At 41.3% G+C, this 13,311-nt stretch overlaps 1 protein-coding gene across 2 annotated transcripts in view; it reads right to left on the bottom strand.

Moving 5' to 3' along the window:
* Positions 1 to 1,490: 1,490 nt before the first annotated feature.
* Positions 1,491 to 13,311, bottom strand: part of elp4 (elongator acetyltransferase complex subunit 4) — a 54,770-nt gene continuing 42,949 nt past the window's right edge. For both annotated transcript variants that reach the window (XM_085400530.1, XM_085400521.1), the window contains one exon: positions 1,491 to 2,184. In XM_085400530.1, coding sequence (XP_085256656.1) covers positions 2,056 to 2,184 — 129 coding nt within the window. In that variant the 3' untranslated portion in view covers positions 1,491 to 2,055. The remainder of the gene's footprint in view (positions 2,185 to 13,311) is intronic.

Raw genomic sequence — 13,311 nt, 5'->3', positions numbered from 1 at the left:
GTTTTTGACAAGTATGGCTTAATTGGTTCTCATCTCTAAAGCAACACACAACAACACATTTGAAGGGGAATCTGCTTTTACACTAAACTTCTCAGAGAAATAGTTAATGCAGAAAAAATTTATTGAATGTGGTTAAGAAAACACCCCACTTTTTACTTCTTTAATAGTATGTGATAAAATACAATCCATAAAACCCAAGTAAAAGCAACTATATTCAAATAGTTGGCTTTAGCTAAGAAACATATAGATGTGCAATCTCCACACTACTTCAGGAAGAGCTGCATAATATACCTACAGCATCGAATGTTCATCTTATGCGACAGTAATACGGATTTCATTTACAGACTGGTAACATACCTAGTAATAAAGGCGCATTGCATTTTGAGCAACAAAACTGAATCAATCAGAAGACAGGTGACAAAACAGGCAAACACTTGGCTAATCATAAGCCGCTGCATTGTGGGAGGACGCTGACAAATCCGCTCTATGATAAGTCATATGCTAAATTCTAAATTTGATTCAAAACATTTTATAAATTAAAAAAACAATCAGCTCAAGTGCTTCTGAACCGAGTAGACAGAATGTGAATCAGCATGCTGACATAGAAACTTGGGCTAAATAATGTAAAACAAAAAAAACAACAAACTTGCATGCTAGTGAAACAGGAACATAAACACGTGTCAAAATGAGTCTGTTCTATTTTAATCTACCTTTAATTTGCACCCTGAATATGTCATCAGCAACAATAACTTTAAAAAAATGCGTTTTTATCTTTCATTCACATGCGTAAGCGACCTGCGTACGAAAACTCGTTCTTGCTCATAATATACACCTGATACAAGAGCGCTCCACTCATGTATGAATCCGTCAGGTAACACTACCCTCTCCCGACAAGTGTTGCAGATGGTTACCAATACTGCCAGTTTTTACGAGCAAAAATATTCAAACTGGCATCAACAGCAGACTGAGGAAAATAAAAATGAAACATTTAATTTTTCATGTTGATTTTTTTGTTCTCCTCTGTTTCTCCATGTCACCGTTTGACCTAATTTGTTCTTTTGGGCTTGTCATGGCAAAGCAGCTCATCCAGCAAACATGCCTGATGAGGTGTGAAGCCTGCACCCAAATTCAGCTCTCCTACCCTCTGCCCACATTCCTGCTCTGCTCTGCTTACTGGAGGTATACATCACTCACAGGCACAGTCTCAGGGTCAGATGGAGGCATCCCTATCCAAACCTGAAACCAGTCAGGCAAACCAGAGATCAGTCCCTCCCAGTCTCACAGTCTATTTTCTCCTCAGAGTTGGCGATATACACAATATAGTGTGTGCCATGTTCTGTATATTTATTGTTTATTATTTACTTTTACATAAGAAAATTTGATCAACCTGCAAAATAAACTGTATTTATAGACTTTTGTAAAGTGGAGTGAGTCGACAGAGGCCCAGAGATTAGTTAAATTATTCAATATTTACTTCGACTGTCTGTCTGTAAAGAAAGGTTAAAAAAAAAAAATTAACGGCTACACTTTGCTTGTAAACATATTCTCTAGAGGCAGAGAAAACAACAAAGAACTTACAAAATGTACCAAACCTGAAAAAAACACCCAGCTTGTATTTTATTTAGGTTAAGTAATCATCACCTTACCAGCCATTTACATTACATTTCAAAACAACACAGTGTTTCTATGTTTCTGCAGCTTGCAGGAAAAACAGAAAAAGGTTTGCTAGCAACAAAAGTGAAATGAGTCCGTAATGACAGCGTGGATTGTGTGAATATCAGCTTTCAGAGTCAGGAAAAAAACAAAAAGCATGTAGACTAAGTGTAAATAAAAGAAGAGCTGTGAAATATAGGAAGAAATGTGTCGGTTATGAGAAGAGGTACTGTGGATGTTTAGATCTTCACCCCTGGCTGTGTCAGTTGGCAGGTGGTAATGGCTGGCAGGGTTATAGATGTTGACATTATGTGGGCAAGGGAACAACCTGGTCACCGCAGTGAAGAGGACAACGCTGCGGCATTCCAGGTGTTGGTTGCCTATAGCGACTGTGTGGGAGCTCTAGAAGTCCAGGTGTTTGTTGCCGGAAGTGCCGGAGCCACAGGCTGACGCCACCGCGGCTGCTCCTGCCAGCTCCCCCCTGCTCACACGACTCACTGTCTCAGACAAGTCTGGAGGCAAATGCAGTCTCTGCACAAATCAGAGAGAGAGAAGAGGGACAGAGGGAGGGGGCAAGAGCGTCAGTGCAAGAAGAAAGCTCTGCAGTGGATCAGCATACAGTAGATGTTACTCTTCAGTGATGCTTATTCGCAGAGAGCCATGTTGGGTTGAAATTGCATTAGATGCTTCAGCACTCCCCTCAGCACTGGCAGCATGGAGTAAACCTGCCAGCGTGTTGCTAAATGCTTCAGAGAGCTTTAGGTCTGTTACACCTCATGGGGAATATATATATATATGTGTGTGTGTGTGTGTGTGTGTGTGTGTGTGTGTGTGTGTGTGTGTGTGTGTGTGTGTGTGTGTTAGGGTTGTTTTGGAGAATTGTGAATGGGACACAAAATCACTCATTTATGAAGTAAGAGAAAGTGTGTGTTCCAACACAACTGTGCCCGGAAAATCTAGATGGATGCATTTGCATCAGTGCAGCAGCGCTGACTGCTTTACTGTAACACAAATTGTGCTCAGTTGTCTACAAGAAAGTCTTTTACAGTAAAGCTTATCTACAGAGCAGCCCTGTGCCAACTCAAAGCACAAAGACGCTAAGAGGTTAATGAGGGCCACTCGTGTAAACCCCCCAAACACCAACATGCTTACTGCTATAAAGCTTAAGAGGGGTTTCACTGCCTGCTCTGCTTTCTCCAGATCTGCCATGAAAGGCTGTCGGCGGCCCTCCATGAACAAAGTCTTGAAGAGCTGTTGAGAGCGTGAGAGGAGGTGAAGTATCTCCGGAGTCAAGTGTGGCCCTGACAATGGTGCTGAGTGGCTTGTTGCCCGAGTGTCTATTGAGGAAGTTAAATCAGAATACTGCCATTCTGGGTACAAGAGAAGTTAAACCCTATAATTTCCCCCTGAAAGAATCTGCCATGACATCTGAAACCCACTGGCCAAAGCCTGCACTCCCACACCTAGCCCACCTCAACCCTGTAAACCTTCCCTGCCCGCCACGTCCTTCCCCTCCAGACATCCAGCTTTAGCAGAGCCCTTCCACTCCCACAGATACTTATCTTTTTCCTAATGACTAAGTGTTTGGGTACGGGGTTTAAGAGCGTCATTACTTAGAGATAATCAGAACAACGCCGCACTCTTTACCCCTTCAGGGTAGATGACTTCCAGCCTTTATTTTTTTAGAGTGCTGAAACACCTGAGTGTGTTTTAAATGACTGATCTTCGTGTCTGATATGAAGTCTTCTCTTCCTGCTCCTGTGGCCGACAGCTCAAGTTGTTGAGCATATTGCCTTTGTGTGTGTTTCAGAAAACCATTTGTGAGGCAAACAGAGGAAAGAAGAGTAGTCTTCCTGCAGATTATCTAAGGGAAGGTGAGAACTGAGACACTTGTGAAGGACCTGTAATTTAATGTGAGATGGTAAAGCTAAGGTTACATAGAGGCAAGGAAAATGATTCCCAGTGAAGAACAAACATGAGGCACATAATAAGCATGAACTAAGACTGGTGAGACCAGAAGATGAAGTTGTTAGAAAAACATGAATCTGTTCAACTTCTCTCTGCATGTTAGTCTTTCTTTCACTCCTTTTTTTCCCCCCACACACATGCACGCACGCACACACAAACATCCCAGGCAAACTCATACACCGGCCTTGAGGGGGCCTCCAGAAGCGCTGCTTTGCTTCCATACCCTGCCAAACCTCACCTGTGTAACCTTTCGTGTCTTCAGCTCACTCGAGTGTGATTGAAAAAGAAAAACAATGCATTGATCAAGCCTGGACTCAGTCCTGCTTAGCGCACTGCAGCGGAAACATGTTAGAGAGAGAGGTAGGAGAAAAATCAATCACATATACATCATCCTCAGTGGGTGAGTTAAAGGGGAAAAAAAGACATCACACCGTTGTCTGGCTGTCACGCACCCACGGGCCTGGCTACACCATGTCTGTTTGGCTCTGGGCTCTGTAAACCCACTGAGCATGTGCAGAGCGAAGGTCAAAGCAATTCAGAAGTGCAGCTCAGCTCCTCTAACCTTTGAGTTCAGGGGCAGATGAGAACAATCAATGGTAACATCAAAGTTGGAGGGAGGAGCAAACAAACCAATCGATTGGTTTGACACACAGGGAAAAGACAGCCTAGTAACAGCCAGCAACCACCACACACACACACAGCCAATATAAGAGCCGATAAATGTTATCAGAGCCAAAAAACTCTCTTCTATACCAAATGAAGTAATCCTAAGCACAGCTAAATGCATGAAGACAATCAAATTATTTTCAATAATTTTGAATTTATCTTTGAAATTTACACCAAATATTTTAAAAGCATTGTAAGTACAGTAGATTATTGTAGCAATGTTTACAGCAAATGCATTACTGCCCTGAGCATTTCACACTGACAACAAATGAATGGAGGTCAGTGTAGGACTTCGAGAGACATAGTCAGGGAGGCTCTGAATCTGCTTCCCTACGTCCTGCACACTCCATGATGTAAACAAGGACATCCGGATAACCCTCAGAGGCATAGTGGGGTGTATGTGTGTGTGAAGTCTTTCTTTGCTGCCTGGCAACCTTCGCGAGGGTGGAGAAAGAGGAAAAACATAAGAAAGGGGCGAGGGGTGGGGGGTGGGTGTTGGAAAGGAGTGGACGGCGGGAAAATAGACCATTGGCTGTGGTGCCGTGGTGGAGGGGGGCAATGTGAAATTGGATGTGTGCTACAATCTTAGTCAATGTGTGTGTGTGTGTGTGTGTGTGTGTGTGTGTGTGTGTGTGTGTGTGCGTGAGTGTGTGTCTTAGAGCTGTGATGTCAGTGTTCCCTCCCTGGTGGTGGGCAGGGGTAAAGGTCTGTGGTACAGCTCCGCCACCACAGCCAGAGGGGATGGGGCCATGCTGGCAACAGGGCGAGGGGTGACAAAGCTCCAAACGAGCACTAAGCACTTGAAATGAGCCCTCGGGGTCGGCCCACAGACTAGCTTTGCCTAAGAGGGTTACTGATATCACCCCACAATGGACAATTCCCTTCAGCTTACCAAAGACCCCAAAGACCTGTTTCTCAGAGAATACGGTGTTTTATGCTGCCCGGTCATTTCCACTCTCTGTAGTTTTATTTGTGGATATGACGTCAGTCGTTTAAGGGTCAGAGAACACACTAAATCACTGTTTTGGGCATCTTCTTTTGTTTTGCTTGTGTGCGTTACAATGGAAAGCAGTTGTGTAATATTCCAACATCTAAATGGAGAGATTTTTCCAAGTGGAGCTTACAAGGGACCTACTCACACAAAGCAGCGCCATCAAAGGCATTCCAGTGGTGGTAACGGCTTGCTAATGACTGGAGTATTAGGTGCTAATTTAACGAGTCATTTCTTCCATAGAGTTTTAGCCACACTTTCAAATGGCCCGTGTCACTGTACAGCTTAGGACGATGGGAAACCCAACACCTTGTTAGAACACATGATGACCGGTCTGGCTGTTCCAATCAGATTAGCTGGCACAGAAATATGTTTAAGGAAGTGACAAGATATTTACCATAAACACCTACTTAATCAATCAGTGCTGTAATGCTGACAGCATTTCGTAAACTCGGTGATTTCACTGAAATTACATAAAACTGAAAATTGCTTCTCTACATTGAAGTCATTACAATTGCAGTGGAGAAAAAGTGACTGAAATCTGGGTACATGCTGTTACCAATAAGATAAGCTTGGGTCATTTTATTAATGCAGAACAATTCGACAAAATGTATTTTTAATATATAGCTCTAGGTCCAGTATTCATAGACTGTGGTCACATTAGAGGTGATACCTTTTGCCAATTCCATTTCCTTGAGCGGCACAGCTGCAGTGCAGCCACTGTAAACTAATGTGTACATCTGTCCGTGACACCAGGTCAATGTCTTCCATTTCCAGCCCCATTTCTACAACCAGCCAAGGGTCAAAATGGCAGCAGACTGTTTCACGGCTGAAACTGGTAGACTTGCTGATCTGTTCAGTGACTAAACCAAGGTAAATCGCCTGCCAGCGCTGTAATCCCTCGCAACTCTAAAGTTTCACAGCATTGTGTGGGAAATCATTTGCTGTATCTATAGGAACTAGTATTGGCTTTAGCACACCAAAAACCCACATAATGAGGTGATGAACCTTTCTATTCGACAAGTAAACTATGAGCACATTTACCCTGGCAATTTCGGAGAATACTTCCGCCACCTTCCCAGAAAAAAAAATGCAGAAACAACCCGGCATAAATCCTTTATGCCAATCACTTTGGAAATTCTAGCCCACCTGCACCTAACAAAAGCTGAGAAGAAGCTCTACCTTTCTCTTCTTTTGTGGTAACAAAGAGCGTAACACAATCCCTGGCCTTGCCCTAAGAATAACCTGTTGACTAGCAAAGTCTTTCTCCTTTAGACTTTGAAATTTTTAAGTAAAAATTTGTTCTCATCCTTTTATTTTGTCAAATTAATTTGACATTATTAATCACTTTTAGAATATTTGGGATTTTATTCTGCATTCTTTTCGGTAATAACATGGTTTATTGTAGTATATTTAACCTTCAGCGTCATTTGAATACTAGCAAAAAATACGCATGAAAGGACGGATGCATTTTCTTGCTTGTTAAGTTGCATGCTACCTGATAAAGCTTTTTCCTTTTCCTTTTTCAGGAGACAAGAGAAGAAAGAAACAAACGCAAACTACACTGGAGCTTTCTCAAGTTTCTCTTTGGTAATTGGGTGATGGTCACCTGCTCACCATGTCACCTGCTGCCTGATCCGGGATAATCTAAAAGTCAGGCATACAGACAGTCAGGAGGACTGACAGATAGACAGATACAGACACAGGCTCCTCATCTATTCCGCTTCATGGCCTAATGCATCTGACAGAGTAGGCAGCAGGCAGGCAGGATGAGTAAGCATTTTCAATGTAATTATATTCCCTAACACTGGAAAAAGGGGAAGGGACTAATAACTGACTGAATTTCATTAAAAGCGAGCATGTCCAAACAGGAAATTGATTAGCTGACAATATTTCAAGTTTTTTTTAATACCTAATGGAATGTTTATTCTTGTTCTCTTGAATAGCTAACTCCTCACTTACCCTTCACGCTCCACAGACTGATAAAAAGCAGCATTTGATTGTATCTGTCATGTTACTAAACATGACATGCATGGGAATCAGTTAGCTCTGTGATGATTCTGAATAACTAAATGGACAAACAAGGGCCAAAGTGTAACTGTGCTGTAACACAACAACTTGTTATATCTGTCGTCATCATCTTCAACTAAACCCTCCTCTGGGGTCCTCCGCTTGGGCCTGTCAAGAGCTTTGACAGGAGAAGCGGCGTGGGGCCATTTTGTCTCTTTTCAGTTCAGTTTTGTTTCTCTTTGGAGGGCAGTGTTGGTAAAGACCGTGGGCATTGTAGGGTGAGGGCACATTGACCCTTGTGATGGTGGATAGTGAAAAGAGGGGGGTTAGTTGGTGTTATGAACTTGGGCATAGCCAGAGAGTGCTGGATTTCCCCTGGAGTGACATGGTGCCTGGGGAGAAAGGGAGAAGGATAGAGGGCGAAGAGTACAAACATATCTAAGTGCTGCTTTCACTACCAATAGGCCCATAGCAAAAAGTGCGGTTGCATGGGTTATGACAGCATATCTGGGGGATCTCTTGTGCCCTCCATCCTTCAAACACACATTTTACCCCTCAAACTGTGACTCTGATATTGGCATCCTCAAGCTAAAACCTCACTGGCAACTTTAGTAAGAGCAGGTTGTCTAATGTCCTGCTTTAACAATCACACTTTTGGGAATTTAAAATGATTTAGTAAGAAAAAAACAAAGAAAAGCAGAGCTATAACAATAAGATTTAAGCTGACAATGATTTACCAACTATTGGTGTTTACAGGTGAAGTGTATCATTTCTCCCTGTTTTTTGGGGGGCTACAAATCAAGTTTACTTTAAATTTTACTTCCAATATGCACACACGGGCCACTTTGTTAGGTACACCTAACTAGCTGAATCCGTTTACCATCACGACTACCTTAATTCTTTGTGGCAGAGATTCAGAAAGGTGCTGGAAACATTTCTGAGAGACTTTGGTAAATAATGACATGACAGCACTACACAGCTGGTGCTCTGCTGGATTGACATCTGGTGACTGTGGAGGCCATTTGACTACAGTGAACTAATTGTCATATTCAAGAAATACCTGCTGGAAGCAGACACTAGAAGATGGGTATACTGTGGTGATACAGAGATGGACACAATACTAAGTTATGCTCTGCATTTAAATGATGTGCAATCGGTACTAAGCGGCTCAAAGTGAGTCAAATCTCTCCCACACCATTAAACCTCCTCCAACAGCATGAATTGTGATACAAGGCAAAACAGATCCATGATCTTGTGTTTAGGCCAAATTCTCATCCGAATGTCACAGCAGAAATCAAGACTCATCAGACCAGGCGATGATTTTCTTCTGAGGTGTGTTCATGCAAATTGTAGCCTCAGTTTCAGTTCTTAGCTGCCAGGAATGATACCCAGTGAGGTCTCTCTCCGCTGTGGCCCATCTGCTTCAGGGTTCGGTAAGTGGTGTGCTCAGAGATGCTCTTCTGAATGATTATTTGGTTTACTTCTGTATTCTTACCAGCTCAAGGGAGTCAGTCCTCTGACCTATGGCATCAATAAGGTATTTTGAGTCAGAGAACTGCTACTCAAAAGATATTTTCGGAGGGGTTTTTGGACCATTTTCTGTAAACTCTAGAGAGGTTGTGTGGAAAAATCCCAGTGGATCAGCAGTTTCTGAAAAACTCAGACCAGCAAGTCAGACAGCAACTACTATATCACACTCAATGTCCCTTAAACTTCATTAGGTTGTTTTGATCCTGTTCTTATGTGTAAATGCATTGAGTTGGTGCCATATGATTGACTGATTAAATATTTGTTTTCAAAAAGATGAGATGAGGACTTCTACCTAATGAAGTCAGGTGCAAGTGTATATGAAATCTGTTTATATTTTAAATCAGAAGAATAACAGAAGTAACAATGTAAAGAAATAATTGAGATTTAGATTTTTTTTACTTGCAGAGGTGATTGGAGCACTGAAACAATTCATATGTCTCACCTCAGGGTGAGTTTGGAGGAAACACCAGTCATCATAGCTTTGCATAAATACTAGCAACAGTGGGGAATAGACTCTTTCCGAAGACAGCAAAACTATCCAGCTAACAATGCTAAATCTCACTAACAGTAGATTCGATATGCACTAAAGCTGCATGTTTTATGAAGCGCTCGTTACTTCAAAAACTCTACTACCCTTTCACGAAATCGTCTGTCACTGTTTCAGTAACCCAAAAAATAAATAAATACAAATTTGAAAAAAATAAAAAAAATAAAACCTAGAACATTTCCACAGATATTTTGTCATCTATTATTCATGTATTTTTCGGTGCTGCACTCAGTCTACAACGCACGGCTACTTTCCTATGCATGTGTCACACAGAGGTACTTACAACATGAGTGCACAAAGCAGAATTGTACATCTAGGGTTACCTAAACCCGGCTTTAGCTCCCACTAACAAGTCTTGTTCTTTCTTTCATCATTTACTGTGATAAGAGTTCACGCAGTTTACAGGCATAACATTTGGCAAAGCGAAAGGTCGTCTGGAGGTTACTGTGTCAGCCTGGGTAAGTGGCTGACCCCTCGGGAGGGGTGTGGGGTAATGACTCTCACAGACGAAGTCTAGTGTGCAAGTAAAAGACCAGAACTGAAGGCAAAATCAAAATAAAAGGAGAACACAACAATATATCATCGTCCATTTAAAATGTCTTCAGTGCTGAAGATATTAAAACTACAAGTTTATAAACTTAACCTGCTCTTACCTCTCTTACTAACAAATTGCACATAGCATTACTGCAATGTAAGCCATGAGATGCACATGACACCAGCACTCTTGTTAAGCGTGTCTGCAACTGAAAACGGCAGCATATACACTTGTAAACAAAGGCACAGCTGTGTATAAGAATTATGGGCCAATTCTTTACACTGGGGCCGAACAGTCTCTCCAATTGCAGGTTTCTGCCATGAAGTTCACCTGCTAAATCTTTTGGAGCCAAGCAGCAGTTAAACAACTAAGATTTAGCAAAAGATGGTTGAAGCTAAGGAGGAAGAAAAAAATTCAGGAAAAGAGAATCTGACGAAAAACAAACTGTGGGGATCACGTCAGGTTCACCAAAGAAAACTATACATTTACACATGTAATGCTTTTTATGCTGAGTGTGACATTACATACATATCTGCGTATACCTAAGACATACATGCTCGCTCACATCTTTCTCTGTTACCCTGCCCGGATGAATAAAGAAGGGTGGGTATAATCCATCACCAGTTGATAGTCCTCACAAAAAAGAAGCCCTTTTTGCTGAGAGGACAGCCCTTGTGTGGACAAAGACCACCATACTGGGGACTTCATAGGACCCAGCTGAAAAGGTGTTGCCCAGAGTAACCCCATTCACACTAACAGGCATGCTGGCCAAAGCCAGTCATTACTGCTGACTTGGACCAGCCGGGCCACACATAGACCAGCCTAGAGCCTCTAAGGCCATTCACTCCACATCAGCCTACAGGCAATCAGCCTGAACACTGCCATTGGGGAGCATCTAGAATTGTTACCATTCTATTCGACTGTCCATCTTGGGAGCTTCAATATAAGCATGCTTTCAGTAAATTTATAAAAAGCATAAATATGGTTTAAGTGGTTAATACTTATGCCTATTCATAAAACAATCATAATCATGAGTAAATAAGCCGACAGATACTTTATCACACGCTGACATCTCATTTAATTACTGAATTTTCAGTAACAATCTGTTTGGCAGCTACTCTGAGCACAAAACCAAAACAGCTCTTGTAGTATTGGTATTAATAGCTGAACACTATATATCCAATAGAACTGTACACCACGGACGAGTAGTCGTTCTCGTTATAATTTTTTGAAGTCAGCCACATGGACGTTGGCATGGAGCTTCGTTCTCAATGACTCTGACCTGTGGTGACCTTAGAAGACTTGTGGGCAAGGAAACTTAAAACACATCTGTAAGAAGTAAAAACTGGTGTTACTGCAGACCACAGACATGTTGGTTGAAAACATAATTTTTCATCTTTTTCATACAAGCCGTCTGGATTTATTTTGTAATTTTGGCTGTAAAATTCAAAAATATTCATATTTTTCAGAAATTATTTGAAGTTTCTCTCTAAGTCCAGAATGGTTAAGGATGTAATGTAAAGTAATGTAAAGCTCACATAGTAAAATCTAGGCACAGCTGATATTTCTGTTCAGACAGCAGTACCTTGTGCTTTGTGCTACAGAAAATCACAGAATATTCCCTTAAATCGCGTCTTCTCTTCTTTCCAAACCTGTTTGAATTTTGTCTGTAGCACAAATGGTGAGCTAATGGAGTTAAAGAGTGCTTGTAAAACAGGCACACCACCAGGCCAATCATTTAAAAAAAAAAAAAAAGGGGGGGGGGGGGGGGGGGGCGTAAATAACACAGTACAGGTGGAACACGTTTTTTCCTTTACAACAGACGATAAACTGGAAAATATCTCCCATCTGAGGTAAATTAAAACAACAAATAGGACTGAAAGTAACTACGTAAACATATTTTGTATTGAATTTCTCTTGCACACCAACATACTTCAGTCCCTCCCCCCTCCTTCTCTCTCCCCCATTTGCCCTCCATCGCCACTCCACCTCCACCTCTGCTCTCCTCTCTAGTTCCCTCCCTGTGGGCAGGTGGTTGTGTAAATTTAGCCACAGCTAGGTAAGGTGCTTCCTGGGTAGACTGTTGGCAAAGCCACCTTTAGGGTGTTCAAGATGTCAAAGGGAATGAGGCATCACCTCGGCTGCCCTGTCAAAAAATTCACCACCTTCCATTTTGCCCATAACCACTAGGTCCTAAAAACACTGTGGGTGATGGGGAATTCTTGTTTTGTGTTTTCTAATTTAGCCTGAAAAACACCAGCCATGACCTAACCCAGAGCGCTGGCTGAGTGTTAATTGTGAAGCATTACTAAAGCTATTAAAACAGTGAGCCAAGGCCTGGGGAGAACACATGCTAAAGTTAAGAATCAGACAGCGCTAAATGCATGTTATACCCTCCCTGCAAATGACCCCATAAGAGGTGACACTTCAGAGAATGTCGAGATTTTAAAAGAATGACAAGAAACAAATGTTCTGAGATAGATGGCTGTGACTATTGTTTGTTTGTCAGCATGAATGTGCACAAAACAACCAAGATGATTTTCATGAAACTAGGCTAGTCAAAAAGTATTGACTAAGGGAGAACCCATTAAATGTTGGTGCAGCTACAAATCACTTCTTTGAACTGCAATGATCACTGTAATAAGCTTCCAAAGCAAAAAAAAGACAAAATATTCTATTTTTTAAGGATTTTACAGCAAGATTTTCAAAAAAGCAGATGTTTCATCAAACAGTGCAGGTGTTTTAAACACCCTTTCATAAAATCACAGTTTTTTGTTTCACTTCTTGACCAATTAGGCATGAGAAATTTTATTTGGTGTATTTTTTCATGCTTTTCTTTTCTCTAAAAGTGCAAAAATGTTAGGTTTGTTGTTGAGGAAAAAAATTACTGCACGGAAAGTGTCATTTACAGTTATATGAGTGACTAGAAAATGGTCTTTATCATGCAGGAAGGAAGAAAGGAAGAAGAAGGAAGTGATGAATCAATGCATTAACTCAACAGGAATAATTTTAGCATCTTAAACTGGATCTTAAATAAGCTCTTATGAGGGTTTATTTTAAATAAACTAATTTATAATGTCAAGTATGACAATACAACTAGTGCAGAGATTTTTTTTCAATGATTAGATAATGTTGCATTTGTGCCAATTATGAAGCACTATTAACTTCAATATGTTAAAAGAAATGAATCGTGAGAATTAAATATGACGTGTGCAGAATGAAAGTGTTTCATGTCTTAAAGCTGTGTACCTCTGCAGCTCCAGTTGTGGACTTTTTGAAGTTATGGGCAACTGAAAAAAGTTTAATGTGAAATGTATGAACCCTTGGTATGTACCACTAGCATATTGCAGTTGTAGGTTGGTTATTATTTAGGTTAGGTAGGTTACAATCGCTCAAAATAACACAGTTTTA

Source organism: Rhamphochromis longiceps, linkage group LG1 (assembly GCF_057381845.1).
Source record: "Rhamphochromis longiceps isolate RC_006_pf linkage group LG1, R_longiceps_female_GT1.1, whole genome shotgun sequence".
Lineage (NCBI taxonomy): Eukaryota > Metazoa > Chordata > Actinopteri > Cichliformes > Cichlidae > Rhamphochromis > Rhamphochromis longiceps.
This window is presented reverse-complemented; position numbering and strand designations above follow the sequence as displayed.